We start from the raw sequence: 17474 nt of genomic DNA, 5'->3' as shown, positions 1-17474 counted from the left end.
TGCTACCATTCGTTATAATAACCCTGGAAGATTAGTGTTAGAATGGTAGAATACATGACACCACTGCAAGCGTTCATTACAATAACCACCATAACCACCGGAAGATTGGTATTAGAATGGTAGAATACACAATAATGCTGCGCTTAGTGGCTCAATTTTGATTCCTTGATGCTTAATTAAATTCTTCTTAGTTTTCCTTTTTTTTCCTTGTATTATTGTTGGAATTATAATGAGCTACCTGTTTCTGATGTACTTAAATGTAATTGATGTAATATTTCAAAAGAAAGGGCACCAACAAAATCACTGTCAACTAATCCATGTCCAAATTTCCAGTAAGTTCAAATGTTTGAGCGTCCAAATTTCTTTTTGCAGATAACAGCCTAAAAAAGGATGAGGAGGTTTCTGCTGTGATTGAAGGGAGGAGCAAAGTCCAAAGTGGAAAACTGGATTGTGATTCTAGATCAGCTTCCATGTTTCCTTCAACTCCTATCCAGAAGGGTTATCCCAGGAAGAAACAGGGTGGTAGCTTTGACCTGAACGACAGACCAAGGAAGAAACCTAGATTGAAAAAGCACACACCAAAGATCTTTGATGAAAGCAAGCCCAAAAAACTCCAAAGCCTAAGATAAAGCCTTCGACTCCCAAACCAGTTAACTTAAAGGCAAGTGCTAGGACAAAGAGTAAACTAAGAAAGGCTGCGACAAAGTCTCAGATGATTTATCAGGATATAGTGATATGCAAGCACCTAACAGAAAGACTCCAGGAGTATCTCTAGTCCTAAAGGTTTCAACTTCTCAGCAGGAAATGGAGCACAATATTCATGTAGATCTTGGGCATGATGTGAAGTCATGCAGACGAGCTCTAGATTTTAATTTGGAAATTGAGAATGATGTTATTTTCGAGAGAGCTGCAGAAGTGATCAGAGATCATGTAACACATAGTTGCAACAAATTCTTGACAAATAGACTGGACTGTGTTAATGAGCTAGCAGTTGAAACTGATATCACTGTGCTGCAAATGTAGACAAGGAGTCACTGATTCCGAACTTGATTGTTCTGGCAAAAGATGAAAGCAGCCATGTCACACGTGCTAGCCTGTTGAAAGCTAATTTACACGACGGTTATGATATTAGCACCACTGGCTTAGAACATAATTTAGAGGCAGAGTCAACTTCCCAGCCCAACCGAGGTAACCAAATTCCATTGTATGACTATTCTTTTGTTCTAAGTCTTTTGCTTACTTTTCGAAGAATTAACATTGGCACCACGTCTTTAGTAGAAAATGAAGCTAGTATCGGCCAAATTGACCAAAGAGCCTGTCAGCATCATATTCTGAACCTTTATAAAAGGAGGACCAAAAGTAAAACAGGTATTTTGCCAGGAAATGAAGCTGGTATCTACCAGAATGACCATGGAACAACGGACCAAATTGGTTGTCGGGATCGTTTTCTGAAAGTTTATGGAAGGAGGAGAAGAAGAAACATTGGTACCTTGTCTTTGGCGGGAAATGAAGCTGATATCTACCCGAATGACCATGAAGCCCCAGATCAAAGTGGTTCTCAGCATCATTTTCCAAAATTTTATAAAAGAAGGACAAGAGGTAACATTGGTACTATATCTTTTATAGGAGATGAAGCTGATCTCTACCGGAATGACCAAGGAGCTGCGGACCAGACTGGTTGGCATTTTCCAATAATATGCAAGAAAAGGAGGACAAAAAGGAGAAAAGCACTTGTATTTTTCAATTTTTTGAATGCTCATCATGCAGACAAAGGCCAGAATGCATTGAATACTGATATGTGGTGCAAAGTGCCTTCCAGTGCAAAGAGGATGTATGGAAGATTTGGTGCAAAGAGAGCTACAAAAAAGCGTTCTAAAATTGCCAAGAGAGCTAAAAAGAGTTGTTTTATAATTGCCAAGAGAGCTACAAGGAGAAGTCCTAGAACTGCCAGTGGTACTAAAAGGATATGGTTTTCAACTGTGAACTTGGAGCAGAATGTAAACTTAAAATCACATTTTGTTGCAGAGGTTCTACCTACTGAATATCAAATTAGAGCTGCAATGGCTGATCCAGAATCTTTTGATTGTGTGTTTGGCTTGTCCCCTATAGTGAAGTCTCGGAGGAAGAGATCTATCCATCCTAAGAGGACAAAGTCTGCTTATGGGGAAGAAAACAAAGATCTAGAACCTTTAAGTCTTGCCTTAACTTTGCCTCCACTAGTCATGTCCAAAAGGAAAAAATCTAAAAATAGTGAAAGATCAACTGCAATTCTAGATTCTCTCTGCCTTTCATCAGAAATAAGTGCAATTAACAGGATTGAACCTTTTATAGATAAATCAGCTTGCCCTGAAATTCAAGGATGCCTACAACATGAATATCTGTGGCCTAAAACAGATAAATCAGCTCACAATGAAATTCAGGAATGCCAACAACATGAAGATATATGGCCTAGAACAGATAATTCAGCTTGCAATGAAATCCAAGAATGCCCACCGCATGAAGATCTGTGGCGTAGAACAGATAAATCAGGTTGCAATGAAATTCGAGAATGCCCACAACATGAAGAGCTGTGGCCTAGAACAGATAAATCAGCTTGCAATGAAATTCGAGAATGCCCACAACATGAAGATCTGTGGCGTAGAACAGATAAATCAGCTTGCAATGAAATTCAAGAATGCCTGCGGCATGAAAATCTGTGGCCCAGATCACAGAGTAATCTACTTCTGACCTGCATTTATCCTTTTCTCACTTATTGTAATAGTTGTGATGTATATATTGATACAATTTTGCAGGCTCAACGGACTTGGAATCCTTGGTTGCATCACGTATTCAGAGGTTAGAGAATATAAGAATCTGCGATCAGAGAACCTATAGAAAAAGAATAGCTATCAGTAAGAAAAGAACCAGTAATAATGCTGGCCAGCTTGTCTTGTGGAATCCTTTTGCTCCAACAACTGTTCACAAGGGAAAGTCTAAACCCTTGAGACGAAAACTGCCCAAGGTTGATATTGAATACGGAGTCACTGCGAGTGTGGAGACTACTTATAGAAAATGAAGGTGAAATTGATGAAGACCTGGATAAAGAGAAGGAGATATGGTGGGAGGAGCAAAGAAAAATATTTCAAGGAAGGGCGGCATCATTCATTGCCCGCATGCGTCTTGTCTTAGGTACATCTTAAACTTTTCTGTCTTACAAGTAGTTTGATGCTTTAACTTTCATGCTAAAAGGAAACTTCCAGGTGATAGGCGCTTTTCCCAATGGAAAGGGTCCGTGGTAGACTCTGTGGTTGGCGTTTACCTAACACAAAATGTATCAGATAATCTTTCAAGGTAAACTTCATTGTATTACATACCCATTTTTCTCATTCCTGGAGTGTAAATAATCTTATTTCTCCCACTATGCAGCACTGCCTTCATGCTTCTTGCTTCAGCATTCCCACCGCAAAATAAGCAAGAAATGACTACCCCGCAAGGACAAGCTTTTATGATAGGAGAGGGAATGCGAGATTCATTTGAAAGAGAAGTCTGTGCCAATCAGAATGATCCTGGGTTTGCTGGTTCTTCTCGAAGTGCAATGTCCATATGTAGGTCAAGCTTAGATGAATTATCTTTTGTAGATGGTATACATACATCAGAATATTTGCCTACATCATATAGCCACTTACCTCACGTGGGGGACTGCATAAATGAGAGATTGGATGGAACTCAAGAGGAAAACAATATAGCTGAGGATACTTATGGAAGTCATGTTACAGTCACTTCTTGCAGCTCGGAAGTGAGAATCTCCACTGAGAGTGGTGACTGCATAAATAAGAGATTAGATGGAACTCGAGAGGATACTTGTGGAAGTCAGGTTACAGTCACTTCTTGCAGCTCAGAAGTGATAATCTCCACTAAGTGTGGTGACTGTATAAGTGAGAGATTGGATGGAACTCGAGAGGAAAAAATTAGAGCTGAGGATACTTGTGGAAGTCATGTTACAGTCGCTTTGTGCAGCTCAGAAGTGATAATCTCAGCTAACAGTGGTGACTGCATAAATGAGGATACTTGTGGAAGTCAGTTTATAGCCACTTCTTGCAGTTCAGAAGTGATAATCTCTGCTAACAGTGGTGACTGCATTAATGAGAGATTGGATGGAACTCGAGAGGATGCTTGTGGAAGTCAGGTTACAGTCACTTCATGCAGCTCAGAAGTGATAATCTCCACTAACAGTGGTGACTACATTAATGAGATCGGATGGAACTCGAGAGGAGAAAATTATAGCTGAGCATACTTGTGGAAGTCAGGTTACAGCCACTTCTTGCAGTTCAGAAGTGATAATCTCCACTAACAGTGGTGACTACATTAATGAGATCGGATGGAACTCGAGAGGAGAAAATTATAGCTGAGCATACTTGTGGAAGTCAGGTTACAGCCACTTCTTGCAGTTCAGAAGTGATAATCACCGCTAAGAGTGGTGATTTAGGAAATGAAGCGGTCAATTTGCCCAAGACAATATCGAGAAAGAAAGATGAATTCCCAAAAGGAGAAATTGATTGGGATGAATTGAGGAAAACCTATTCTACTGGTAGATCTGGTGTTCTTACCGAAAGAAATAGGGATTCTGTCAATTGGGAAGCCGTTAGACATGCAGATGTTGAAAAGATTTTTGAGCCAATCAAAGGTCGAGGACAGGGTAATGTTCTTGCTTCAAGGATCAAGGTACACTGTAGTGGTTTCATTTATCTCATTTTATTTATAATCTATGTGTACCACACTTAGAGTAGGGCATAGTTGATTGATTGATCTGCTTACATTGGTGTTCTCTTAATCAATCGGTTGGTGATATGAACTTTGCAGAATTTTCTTAATAGATTGGTTAAAAATCATGGAAGCATTGACCTCGAGTGGTTAAGGGATGTCCCACAAGATAAAGTGAAGTAAGAACGTAAATTATTTACTCAAAAATTATGGTCATCGTGATATTTATAGTTAAGATGTTGTCGAGCATTGTTTTATTACTCTGCTTCTGTTCAGAGAATACTTGTTGAGTATAGATGGGATTGGACCAAAGAGTGTGGATTGTGTTCGACTTTTGACACTTCGGAATCTTGCTTTTCCTGTAAGTTCTCAGCTGGGAGTTTTTGTCCACTTTTTTTTGGCCTTAGGAATCTCAACATTCTGGGTTTTTCTTATTTTCTCATTTTTTGCTCACAAGGTTGACGTAAATGTTGCTCGAATAGCAGTACGTCTAGGATGGGTCCCTTTGCAACCACTACCTGATGGCATCCAGATGCATCTTCTGGAGAGGTTTTAATTGAATAAATTCTATTTATTGTTGCTAAGGTTGAGCTAGTGTATATTAAGTGTTAATTTTCAATTAGGTACCCCCTGGAGAGTGACATACAAAAGTACCTTTGGCCACGTCTTTGCAACCTTGATCTGCTAACACTGTAATGCATTTCCACTTTCTTTAGAGTTTTCGTGTTAATGGATTTGCTTGTTACCTTTAATTCTAAGTAACCAAAAATTTGTTCCGGAAAATCTTCTGCTCATTAAGTTTGGTACGTGTGGCAGATATGAACTGCATTACCACATGATCACATTTGGGAAGGTCAGATTTACATTCAACCGTCAATGAGAGCAGAGTTTGATCAGCTATATTATTTCTTCAGAGAGCACTAACAGCAGGAGTTTTCTTCAATATCACACAGGTTTTCTGTACGAAGAGAAGTCCAAATTGTAATGCCTGCCCAATGAGAGCCGACTGCAGACACTTTGCAAGTGCATTTGCAAGGTTTGCATCGGATTACTGCTCAACTATAAAATAAACAATTTTTTTTATGCAATTGATATCTAGGCCTGTTTAGCATACACAAATATCTGAAGTATTATTTTTTGAGACTGGTACCAATATATTAAGAAAAAAAGGCACTAAGGCAGTGCAAAACCATATGTACAGGGGGGAAGATCAAAACTGATCCACCAGACTTACAAAAAACCTAACATGTCAACCAGGGACTCTGTATTCTCTACATGCCTTTCTTTACACCAAAAATAAAACAAAAGAATACAATTCATCTTAACATTCTGAAGAGTATTGTATCTGTCTTCAAAAACTCTTGAGTTCCTCTTTGTCCACACTGTCCACCATACACAAGCAGGTACCACTCTCCACCATGTCTTCTGACAGACTACACCTCCAATGTTATTCCAGGACTTTAGAAGCTCCAGAGTAGTTGCAGGCATTGTCCATCTGAGGCCCACAATGTTAAGGAACAATTGCCACAATTGACTAGTGATAGGACAATGCATGAACAGATGACTGTTGGTCTCTAGATCTGTGCCACATAACAAACATCTCGAGCATAACAGAAATCCCCTTCTTTGTAGGTTTTCTTGGGTTAAACAAGCTTCTCTTGCTACCAGCCATGAGAAACAAACCACCTTAAAGGGAGCTTTAGCTTTCCATATGTTCTTCCATGGCCATCCCACTGTATGCTGATCTGCATTTGTAAGCATGAAATAGGCAAATTTGACAGTGTATACCCCGTTCTTGCAACAGTGCCATAATAAGGTGTCATCATTTTCATTGAGCCCTTTGAACCCTTCCAAAACCTTAAAAAAACCAGCAATTCTCCCCATTTCCCATTCATTCAGACCTCTTCTGAAAGTGATATTCCAACTATGCTGGCCCCAAGCTGCTTCCATTTTAATATGAGGCATGTTTGCAATACTGAAAAATTCTGGAAACATCTTTTAAGTGGACCATGCCCAAGCCAATTATCATTCCAAAATAGTGTCTTCCTACCATTACCCACCCTTGTGCTAGTGTTAACCAACACAGAGCTCCATAATTGTCTGATAGATTTCCAAACACCTAACCCATAGGAACTGTTAACATAACAGGGCTAGTGCACCACTGCTCAGTTTGACCATATTTCTCCCTTATAGCCTTTCTCCACAAAGCATTAGTGTCTGAGTTGTATCTCCACATCCACTTCATAAGTAAACTTTGGTTGTGTGCCTTGAGGTTCCTGAGTCCCAGACCCCACCTGCCTTTTGCTAGTGATAAGTGAGCTCCACTTTACCATATGTATGGCTCTTTTATCTTTGTTGCCCTGCCAGATAAAATTCCCCCTAAGTACAACAATTCTTTTCCTCACCTTGGATGGTATCGGAAACAAGGACATGACATAGGTTGGGAGTGCTTCCAACACAGTGTTTACCAAGACTACTCTGCCTCCCAAAGAAAGATACTGACTCTTCCAAGTTGCTAGTCTTTTTTCACATCTTTCCAACACTCCGCTCCATATTTCTTGAGCTTTATTCTTGAAGCCTAGTGATAGCCTCACATAAGTAGTTGGCAAAGATCCCACCTGGCAGCCCAAAATTGCAGCTAATACCTGTGTATTATCAACCGAATTAACCGGAAACAAACTACTCTTACTCCAATTAACATGAAGCCCAGAAACAGCTTCAAATATTACAAGGATTAATCTTAGATGTTTCAGCTCCTCAGCATCAGCATCACAGAGAACTAAGGAGTCATCAGCATATAGTAAATGTGTGATCCTCAAACTGCTATCTTCCCTACTTGAGACTGAGAAGCCTCTTAGCCAAGCATTCCCCTGGGCAATCTGTATCATCTGACCCAGACCCTCCGTAGCAATAAGAAACAAAAAAGGGGACAAATGGTCACCTTGTCTGAGACCTCTTTGTGATGGGAAAAAACCTTCTGGAGAACCATTAACATAGAGAACATAACTCTTCTTATACAAAAAGAGATCCAATTAATCCACTTTGCACCAAAACCTATATCCTTTAGGACTTTCAGGAGAAAACTCCAGTTTACATGGTCATATGCTTTCTCAATATCTAGCTTACATAGGATCCCTGGAGTTTGCCTTCTAATTCTAGAGTCCACACATTCATTTGCTATCAATGCAGCATCCGTAATTTGTCTGCCTTTGATGAATGCCTTTTGGTGACTATTAACCAACTTGTCCACCACTCTTTTCAACCTCTCTCTCAATGTTTTAGAGATGATCTTATACACACTTCAAATTAGGCTAATAGGTCTAAAATCTCTCAGCTCCTTTGCACCACTCTTTTTAGGGATTAGTGCTATATAAGAGGCATTGAAACTCTTCTCAAAGTATTCATTGCAATGGAAATTCTTAATGGTCTTCATAAGATCCTCTTTAACTACCTCCCAACACTTACGAAAAAATCCCATAGTGAATCCATCTGGACCAGGGGCTTTATCTGACGCACACAGTTTTAAGCTTTCCAATACTTCTTCAAAGTCCCTTTGCATCCACACCCTTTCTTCCTCTGTAATGCTTGTCCCACCCATTATGTTGAAATCAGGCCTCCATGGTTCTGTTTCAGTATACAGATTCTGATAGTAGGCCTCCATGGTTCTGTTTCAGTATACAGATTCTGATAGTAGGCTACAATCTCCCTTTTAATATCATCTGGATTAGTAATGACTTCCCCTCGAACTTCTAATTTATCTATGTAGTTGAATCTTCTGTGAGAGTTTACCATTTTCTGAAAAAACTTGGTGTTTTTATCTCCCTCTTTAAGCCACAATGTATCTCTTCATGTTTTGCTACCTCCTCGAACTCCATGTGAAGACTTGCCTTTTGCAACAATTCATTCTCATTAAGAGGTCTCTGTTCCTCGAAGTTATCTAGAGCTGAGATCTGCTCCAGAATAGCACTCTTCTTTACCTTCAAACTCCCATAATTGTTGGCATTCCATTGCTTCAGCTTTGTTTTCAAACCTTTAAGTTTGTAGGCTAGAACATAATCTAGTCTTCCCTCTATCTGAAAAGAGTTCCACCAGCCTTCCACCCTCTCCGTAAAGCCTTCAACCTCCAGCCACCAGTTCTCAAACTTGAAATAAGACTTTGAGAATTCCCAATCCCCACATTTCAGAGAAATTGGGCAGTGATCGGAGCTAATTCTAGGAAGTAAGGACAGCTTAATGTTACTAAACACCTCATCCCACTCCACAGAGAATAGAAATCTATCTATTCTAGAAGAGCATTCTTGATTTTCCTTTTTCGCCCAGGTAAACATTCCCCCTAACAATGGAGGATCTACAAGTTCCAGCTCCCCGATGATCTCTGAAAAATCCCTCACTGCCCTGGTAAACCCACCATTGTGTCTTCTCTCATTTGCAAATCTAGTTGTATTGAAATCCCCACAAACCACCCAAGCCCCCTCGCATACCCCTCTAGAAACTGCCATTTCCCACCATAATTCCTCCCTTTCCCTTCTAGTTTGTGGACCATACACCCCAGTTAGACTCCAATCAAAATCATTATGCAGAGAGTTAATTCTGCAAGTGATGCTTTACAAACCAGAATTAACTAACTCCCCCCTCCATACTCTTTTATCCCACATAATTGAGATACCGCCACTCCTCCCATTAGCCCCTAATCCCACATAAATATGCCCATCTATTACAACACAAATGTTTGACTATTGTACCACATTCCTCTTCCAACTTTGTTTCATGAAAGCATATATGTCTGCTCTCCATTCTTGAATCAAAGGTTTGATAACCCTTTTTTTATCAACCCCGTTTAACCCCCTCACATTCGACGAGATAATGTGTACCTTCATTTATCACTATTACTTATGTTTCTCCCCCTGTTTCTCGATCCTCCTTCTTTGAATTTGATCCCAAACGAGGTCAGATTCTTGACCTCCTTAGATCCTTTTTGTTTTCGTGTAGTTGTGGTAGAACTGCTGGGAACACAAAGCTTCTCCTGCCTTTTCCTATCCAACTTCATGAAGAGCTAGAAAGCCTCCCATTCGCAACCCTGGAAATTGACTCCGAGCTGTTAGCTTAATTTCACCACGTTTCTGTGAACCCACAAAGAAGCTTCAAGTTCTGCTAACTGAATCTGCATCTCCAGAGGAAGAGGGTCCTCCATAGGAGGCCATTGGTGAGGTTGTTCTGCTGTCACCAATTGTAACTCATTCACCCCATAGCTACTGTTAGCCAAATCCCCAACTTTCTGACTTATACCTTCATCTGTATCTATGTTGCTCACATCTGAAAAGGCAAGGTATAGATCTCCTGAGCTTCTTTGTGATACTTCTTCTCTGTCTTCCTCTACTTCCACCATCACCAATTTTGTTTGATAGATGTTTGCTTCGATCTCATCTAACAAAGGGTCGTACCAACAGCTGCAAACTCCTTTTGTTCATTTATATTCAGTCTCTGGTCCAGGCCCATAACTTGGCCCAAAGCCCTTTTCCCTTTAAAACCCTCAGCTACCTCCCTAACGTGCTCCACACAGGAAATCTCACCCATCTGCGCCACACACTCCTTATTTTTTAAAATTTGCAGTTATCTCTTTACCACGTGCCCAGCCACTCTATATCCTATAGACTCAGACAAGCAATTGGACTCCCGCAATTTCAGGTCTCTAGGATCCCCGACGTACTTTCTACCAACTCTCACCGTCGACGGCCATTCACACCAAATCAGTAAGGTAAAATCAGACCATTTTTCTCCAGATCAATGAGGCGAGGAATATTTTCTGGTGGACCTCTAACTTTGATTCTTGCCCACTTCAGGTGATTTTTCAATGTTGTCTCCTCTTCTGTTTCAATCCACCCGCCACACTTATTGCCTATTTCCACCATCGCCTCCTTTGTCCAGGGGTGAAGAAGAAGCCCAATAATTCTGACCCACAGCCAGTCAATTACTTCATCGGACTTCGTGCATGCAAGTTCTGGCGACCACCATTTCAGTTTCAGAGGTTCGTGCCTCCACTTCCAGTCATATTCGAACAGATATTGCCTCTCGTTCAGAACATAAATAAGCACTCCATATGCTGACTTCCATTTATCAGCCACCCATCTGTGCAAATTGGCTCGAGTAGGAACCTCTGGCTTCCCTGAGAAACTGCCTATTAAGCACCTGCTTAACAGATCATTTTATATGTTGTCCTCGACTTCGGAGAAGCTGATACAGTCACTGTGGTGCTCAATCCTGTGACCACCTTCCTTTAAAGACCATTTGCTTTTGGCTAGAGCATCACCATAAGAGATTTTCATAATGGGAGGCAGCTTCTCAACTTCATTCACAACTCCTTTGTATGTAAACTTTGAGATTTTTTTTAGCTATATCTCCCCACCCCCTGTTAGGAGCCAGTTCAGGAACAATAATATCTGATCTCCTCTCCCCTTGTACTGCCACAATACTGATGAATCTGCCATAACTGTTGTACTTCTGAGAACAAAAGTAATTGTGTAAATGGTCTTTAAGTCTCCAGTTGTTATACTTAATTCCCCTGGTTCCTGTTGCCAAATGTAATAAATGGCAAATCTACAGCAGGGCCTTCTTGCTAACTGTCATTCTGTGCATTGAATTCCCTTTGCTTTCCACCCAATCATAGTATCATACCACATTTCAGACCTAGAACGGTATTCCGTTATATCGATAGATTTGCCTCCCGCATTAAGATAAATAGTATTGTCCATATTATGTTGCTCTCGAACCCATGTTTTTGGTCAATCAGCAAGATTGAAGAAAAACTCAGTCCCTCCGATGAGCGATCCTGCCTGAAACTGTTGGAAAATGACTTTAGTAACTTACCTCGTAACCCGTGCCGAGAGCATTAGCCTCCTATCATTTTTTTCTTGCTAGTTTTTAAGATGCCAATCAATAGATTATATCTGAAGTATTAACAATTCCCATAGGTAAAGAAAATAGGAGACAAGATTGGAAAAGAAAGAGAGAAAATTTTGTAAAGAAGTATCACTAGTAGGTTACTTCCCATTTGGTGTTGGTTTTAAAACCTATACACCTGAATAACTTCAGGTGCAAAAAAGCGATTTTCCAAACAATGAATATTTCATATTCCAGGAAACCTTGTCAAATTCATCCTCGTGCATCAGAATATTTATAAATTTGCACTATGCAGTTCTAGGCTTCGCCTCCCAGGACCACAGCAGAAAGGAGTGGCTACCGTTAAGCAGCCTGTTAGAGTTGATGAAGTCCCAAACATATGTCTGCCGTCACCAGCTTTGTCCCTTTCTAGCAGAAGCTTCTTGGAGTCCAGGTTCCAGACTCAAGATTGTGAGCCTATCATAGAAATGCCAGCATCTCCGGAGCACAAATCTCTAGAATCACTGGAACGAGACATTGAAGACTTTCCTTATGAGGTGGAGCATGAGCAGGAGATACCTACCATCCGACTCAACACCGAAGAGTTTCGAGAAAATGTCTTGAACTTTATCAACAAGTCCAACACTAAAGAGTTTCAAGAAAGTGTGTTGAACATTGTTGATGAGATCAGTACATTGAATCAAGATGAAGAAGTGTCAAAAGCCTTGGTTCTTTTGAATCCAGTGTCTGCTTCACATCCTGCTCGTAAACTGAAGTATGAGAGTCGACTAAGGACTGAGCAGTTAGTGTAAGTAATAATTCCATCTTTTTGCGTATAGCAAATATTTCAAGTTACAGAACCATATGCTTATAACATGAGCAAATAGTATGTTAAATTGAACACATGCAGTTGTTATTTGAACACATGCAATTGTTATTTGCTTAAGCTTTTGGCATACAACATTTGGCTGATTATAACTATGACAGAGTTTGATGTTTTTGACATCAAAATTTTCATCAGGCAGCATATTACTAAGTCTTGATACTTATATTTCTTATGTGAGAAAATATCTAGGAAAGTTCCATAAAAGCTAACAATTCCTCACTCGGTTGCAGGTATGAGCTTCCAGATTCACATCCTCTTTTGAGTGGGGTAATTTCTTATACATCTTAATATATCATTTTTTATGCAACCACATGCATTAATGTCTACTACTTTACAGTTTGAGGAACGGGAGCCTGATGACCCCTGCCCTTACCTTCTTGCCATCTGCCGAACAGGTAAAGAAGTATTGGTGGATGCTTACTACGAATGTCATCTCCTAATAATGCATCTCTCCTGACGTAGTTCAAACTAACTATTTTTTTTTAACTTTAAGAGGATCTAGAGCGACGTGATGCAGAGATATGCTCAGGCAGTCCAAGTTCCTCCCAATATGATCAGATAGTTTATGGAACTATTTTGGTAAGTTCATCATGAACATTCTTTCATATTGTTTCGTAAGAGATTCTTCATTTGGATATGAGACATATTACCATGATTTTACAGATACCATGTCGGACGGCGAACAGGGGAAGTTTTCCACTTAATGGAACGTACTTTCAAGTTAATGAGGTAATCAGATTGTGTGATTGTTTCTCCATGAACTCCTCTTTGTTGCTGCATGGTCACTACTTCATTGTGTTACTGTCAACCTCACAAACAATTTTCTTGTACACCAGGTTTTTGCTGATCATGAGTCAAGCAAAAACCCAATTCCTGTTCTGAGGACGTCAATATGGATTTGAGACGAAAAACTTTATTGTGCGGAACTTCAGTTACGACCATTTTTAAAGGTGGAAAATATTCTGTTGCTTGTAATATTTCACTTTGATCTGGTCATGTTTTATCAAGACTTGGCTTCATAAATACTGATATTACTCATAATTCAAACCAGGCATGTCAACAGAAGACATTCAGTATTGCTTTTGGAGAGGTATGGCACATCTCTTCTGTATATACAAAATTGAAAAAAGTGTTGCTATTTTGTGAGGTTCTATACCTTCATATCTCTTCTGAACTTGATATATTAAATAGAATTACTAAGAATGGTCAGAAGTCTAGTGAAAATTGAAAGGAAATCTTGGCTAAAATGGATTTCACAATATATAAGTTTCTATTATAGTGGAAATCTTGGAAATACATAATGAAATGACTAGGATATCTTGCCTACGAACTAGGTGATAGAGAAATGTTGGAACAAAATACAGTATCATGTCTTTAGTATACAATGTAGGGGCCAAATGTTATACTCCAATGACAGTGAAAGCATTTCCACAGGCATATTAGCCATGCTCATCTTTTATGTTTGATTTGATGATGGTAAGTTTCGTAACAAGGCAAGTAATATCATGACCGTAATTCACAATTACCTTACGTTTAGATGAATAAAAATTATAAGAAACAGTACTTTCTTGCTGAAGGAAAAAATTGTCTTATGTTTCAGATCTTGTGTCTTTTTGCGGGATATATGACTGTGAGAGGATATGACAGAGAGCAGAGGGCACCCAGACCCCTCCATGATCGGTTCCATTCAGGATCAAAAAGTAAAAGATAGTCAATTCTGATGATTTGCATTTAGAGGTGGCAGTTATTTGATAGGTGATAAAAGCGTAAACTATTTTTGAAAACCTGTACCCATTTATCATTCGTTTAACATAATTTTCGTGTGAGAATCATGATCGTCCTTTGATGGAAAAGGTCATCCTAGTCGCTCATATAGTTGCTAGAATTGTTTCATTCTTTTGCTATTTCTATTACTTGACAGGATTTTCTTGTTGTAGTTATTCCAATCGTTGCTTTGATCATTTGGTTAGTCTATTTTCCTGATTGAGAGCTATCCTGCCAAGTCACAAGGATATAACTTATGGTAGATCCTGTGAAACAAAGGAAGATATCTATTCTCATTTGGGATGCGCTCAAATGGTATATGACTTGAAAAATATCAAGGAAAAAGATGGTGTGTGACTTGAGCGCCTTTATTTAGGAGTAGTCAAACATACGTCAGGCAGCTCATTGTCATACAAAGTTTTTGATGTATTCTGGACAGTATAAATTTATGGTTGTTTATTCTTCTTTGTATGGTACTTGCTCATTCCCTCTTTATTTTTTTTTCCGTGAGAGCAACCTCTTGCAGAAATGGAGAGTAAGGCTGCGTACAATAGATCCTTGTCGTCCGGCCTTTCCCCGGACCCCTCGCATAGCGGGAGCTTTAGTGCACCGGATTGCTCTTTTTTTCTGATAGTTTTATATTAGCTAAATTCATTGTTAGCGGAAACGTAAAAGAAAGAACACAAGATTTAACGTGGTTCGGATCAAAATAATCCTACGTCCACCAGAGAACAATTGCCCTTTTTAATATTAACAAAGGAAGGGGAGATTTCCCAATTACACTTAAGAGAATTTCTCTCTTAACTCTCTACTCACTACAATGTATTGTATTATTTTGGGATGATTTCTACAAGTGAAGGAGTGCATCTATTTATAGAGGTAAAGACCTCCTCTTGATGTCATTGGTGACATCAAACTACCTCCTCTTGATGTCATGGGTGACATCAAAGGAGGAAGCTTCCTCCTAGCATCCACACCAACTCTTTCCACCAACTCTTCCAATTGGCATGCCATTGTTGACTAAACATAAACCAACATTTTCAGCATGCCATTGTTGACTAAACATAAACCAACATTTTCAATCTCCACCTTGGTTTGCGTTTCGAGCGTGTGAACAACTCTGGCCAAAACTTCTAAGCTTACTGGGCAACCCCGTTGTAAGAAACAAGAAGAATCAAACCATTGTTGAACATACCACCTCCACCTAGCAACTGTTCTCTTCGGAGTTGCATCAGTTGATGCACACCCCCGCCAAGTCCTTGCAGTGTGCAAACTTAGCGAGCGGGACTATCTTGGTCAACATGTCTGCAGCATTATCGTCTGTGATAACCTTCACGACCTTGATAGTTCCCTCATCAATAACATCTCGAATAAAATGAAATCTGACATCAATGTGTTTAGTGCGCTCATGAAATCTCTGATTTTTCATTAGATGAATAGCACTCTGACTATCACATCTAAGAGTTGATTCCAGCTGAACCAAACTCAATTCCGCTACTAAACTTTTCAACCAGATAGCTTCCTTTACCGCCTCCGCTGCTGCCATGTATTCTGCTTCTGTCGTAGACAAAGCGACAATCGACTGCAAAGTCGACTTCCAACTGACGGCACTGCCAACGAGGGTAAAGATGTATCCAGTTGTGGACCTTCTTCTGTCAAGATCTCCTGCATAGTCAGAATCCACATAACCGAGAATTGAAATACCTGTACCACTTTTTCGAAAGGTAAGACCAACACCAGAAGCTCCTTTGAGATATCTCAATATCCACTTGACAGCTTCCCAATGCCTCTTTCCTGGGTTGGACATGTATCTACTTACCACACTTACAGATTGAGCAATATCTGGACGTGTGCATACCATAGCATACATAATACTACCAACTGCACTGGCATAAGGAATCTTTGACATATGCTCCACCTCATCCTCAGACTGAGGCATTTGTGACTCTGAAAGTTTAAAATGAGGAGCTAATGGTGTACTTACAGGCTTGCACGTTTGCATATTGAATCTCTCGAGAACCCTTTCAATATACCTCTTCTGAGAAAGATGTACAACATCGTCTTCTCTTGAAATCTCCATACCAAGGATTTTCTTTGCAGCTCCTAAATCCTTCATGTCAAATTCCTTACTCAATAGTTTCTTCAAAGCATTTATCTCTGTAATGTTGTTAGCAGCAATAAGCATATCATCAACATACAACAGTAAATAAATCATTGAGTTACCAGACATCTTCTTGTGATACACACAACTATCAAATGCACTCCTTGAGAATTCATGTGTAGTCATGAATGCATCAAACCTCTTGTACCACTGTCTAGGGGATTGCTTCAAACCATACAAAGACTTCTTTAGTTGGCATACGTGATCTTCTTTTCCCTCAGCTAGGAAACCTTCAGGTTGATCCATATAGATTGTCTCTTCTAGATCACCGTGTAAGAAAGCAGTTTTGACATCAAGCTGTTGAAGCTCCAAGTCAAATTGTGCAACCAATGCTAGTAGCACGCGAATTGAGCTATGCTTCACGACCGGAGAGAAAATCTCATTGTAGTCAATTCCCTCCTTTTGGCTGAAACCTTTTGCAACCAATCTCGCCTTGAACCTAGCATCTTCCACTTCAGGAATTCCCTCTTTCTTTCGGTAGACCCACTTGCATCCAACTGTCCTCTTCCCCTTTTGTCTTTTCACTAAGACCCATGTCTGATTCTTGTGAAGAGACTCCATCTCTTCAGTCATGGCTAACCGCCATTGTGCGGCATCCTTGCAAGAAGTTGCTTCAATATACGAGGAGGGCTCCAGATCTTTAATCTCTTCTTGTGCAGCTACGAACGCATATGCAATCAAGTTTGCTTGATTTATAAGGCGTTCCGGTTCTCGTGTCTGCCTCTTCTCCCTCCCCTTCGCAATTGTGTATGGTTCATTGACAGCAAGTTCTTCAACGCCTACATCTTCTGACTCATCTTTAACCTGAGTCTCTTGATCCTTTTCCTTGGCAAGCTCCACCGGAAGCTCCACCTGCTCGTTGTTCTTGTTTCCTGAAAACTCCACGGAAACTTTACGGGGATCAAGTATAGAGGATTCATCGAAGGTGACATCTCTACTAACTATAAATTTGAGTAAAGACAAACACCAAAGTTTGTACCCTTTTACTCCATCCACATACCCTACGAATATGGCCTTCTTAGCCCTTGGTTCAAGCTTTCCTTCATT

The 17474-nt window shown here is 40.0% G+C and overlaps 1 protein-coding gene across 3 annotated transcripts; it reads left to right on the top strand.

The window, feature by feature from the left end:
• The first annotated feature begins 3054 nt into the window (after positions 1 to 3054).
• Positions 3055 to 14463, top strand: LOC104227070 (protein ROS1A-like). Of its 3 annotated transcripts, none has more exons than XM_070163107.1 (17): positions 3055 to 3168; positions 3240 to 3330; positions 3406 to 4701; positions 4840 to 4919; positions 5017 to 5101; positions 5198 to 5289; positions 5364 to 5432; positions 5557 to 5593; positions 5694 to 5776; positions 11933 to 12424; positions 12733 to 12769; positions 12840 to 12897; positions 13005 to 13081; positions 13166 to 13231; positions 13339 to 13452; positions 13554 to 13592; positions 14103 to 14463. In XM_070163107.1, exons 3-15 carry the CDS (start codon positions 4348 to 4350, stop codon positions 13402 to 13404), a joined length of 1596 nt encoding a protein of 531 aa, XP_070019208.1. In that variant the 5' UTR covers positions 3055 to 3168; positions 3240 to 3330; positions 3406 to 4347; the 3' UTR covers positions 13405 to 13452; positions 13554 to 13592; positions 14103 to 14463. The 3 variants fall into 3 exon arrangements, with proteins under 3 accessions (XP_070019208.1, XP_070019207.1, XP_070019209.1); XM_070163106.1 differs by having other exon boundaries at positions 12996 to 13081; XM_070163108.1 differs by lacking the exons at positions 13339 to 13452; positions 13554 to 13592; positions 14103 to 14463 and having other exon boundaries at positions 12998 to 13081; positions 13166 to 13232.
• Positions 14464 to 17474: the final 3011 nt, after the last annotated feature.

This window comes from Nicotiana sylvestris, chromosome 11, assembly GCF_000393655.2.
Source record: "Nicotiana sylvestris chromosome 11, ASM39365v2, whole genome shotgun sequence".
In the NCBI taxonomy this organism is placed as follows: Eukaryota; Viridiplantae; Streptophyta; class Magnoliopsida; order Solanales; family Solanaceae; genus Nicotiana; species Nicotiana sylvestris.
This window is presented reverse-complemented; position numbering and strand designations above follow the sequence as displayed.

Excerpts from the sequence above, each read along its gene's own strand:
- LOC104227070 (XM_070163106.1), top strand. The coding sequence starts at position 4,348 with ATGAGATCGGATGGAACTCGAGAGGAGAAAATTATAGCTGAGCATACT. Across the intron at positions 4,702-4,839 it reads TTCTTGCTTCAAGGATCAAG|AATTTTCTTAATAGATTGGT; the intron begins GTACACTGTAGT and ends TGAACTTTGCAG. Across the intron at positions 13,082-13,165 it reads TAGTTTATGGAACTATTTTG|ATACCATGTCGGACGGCGAA; the intron begins GTAAGTTCATCA and ends ATGATTTTACAG.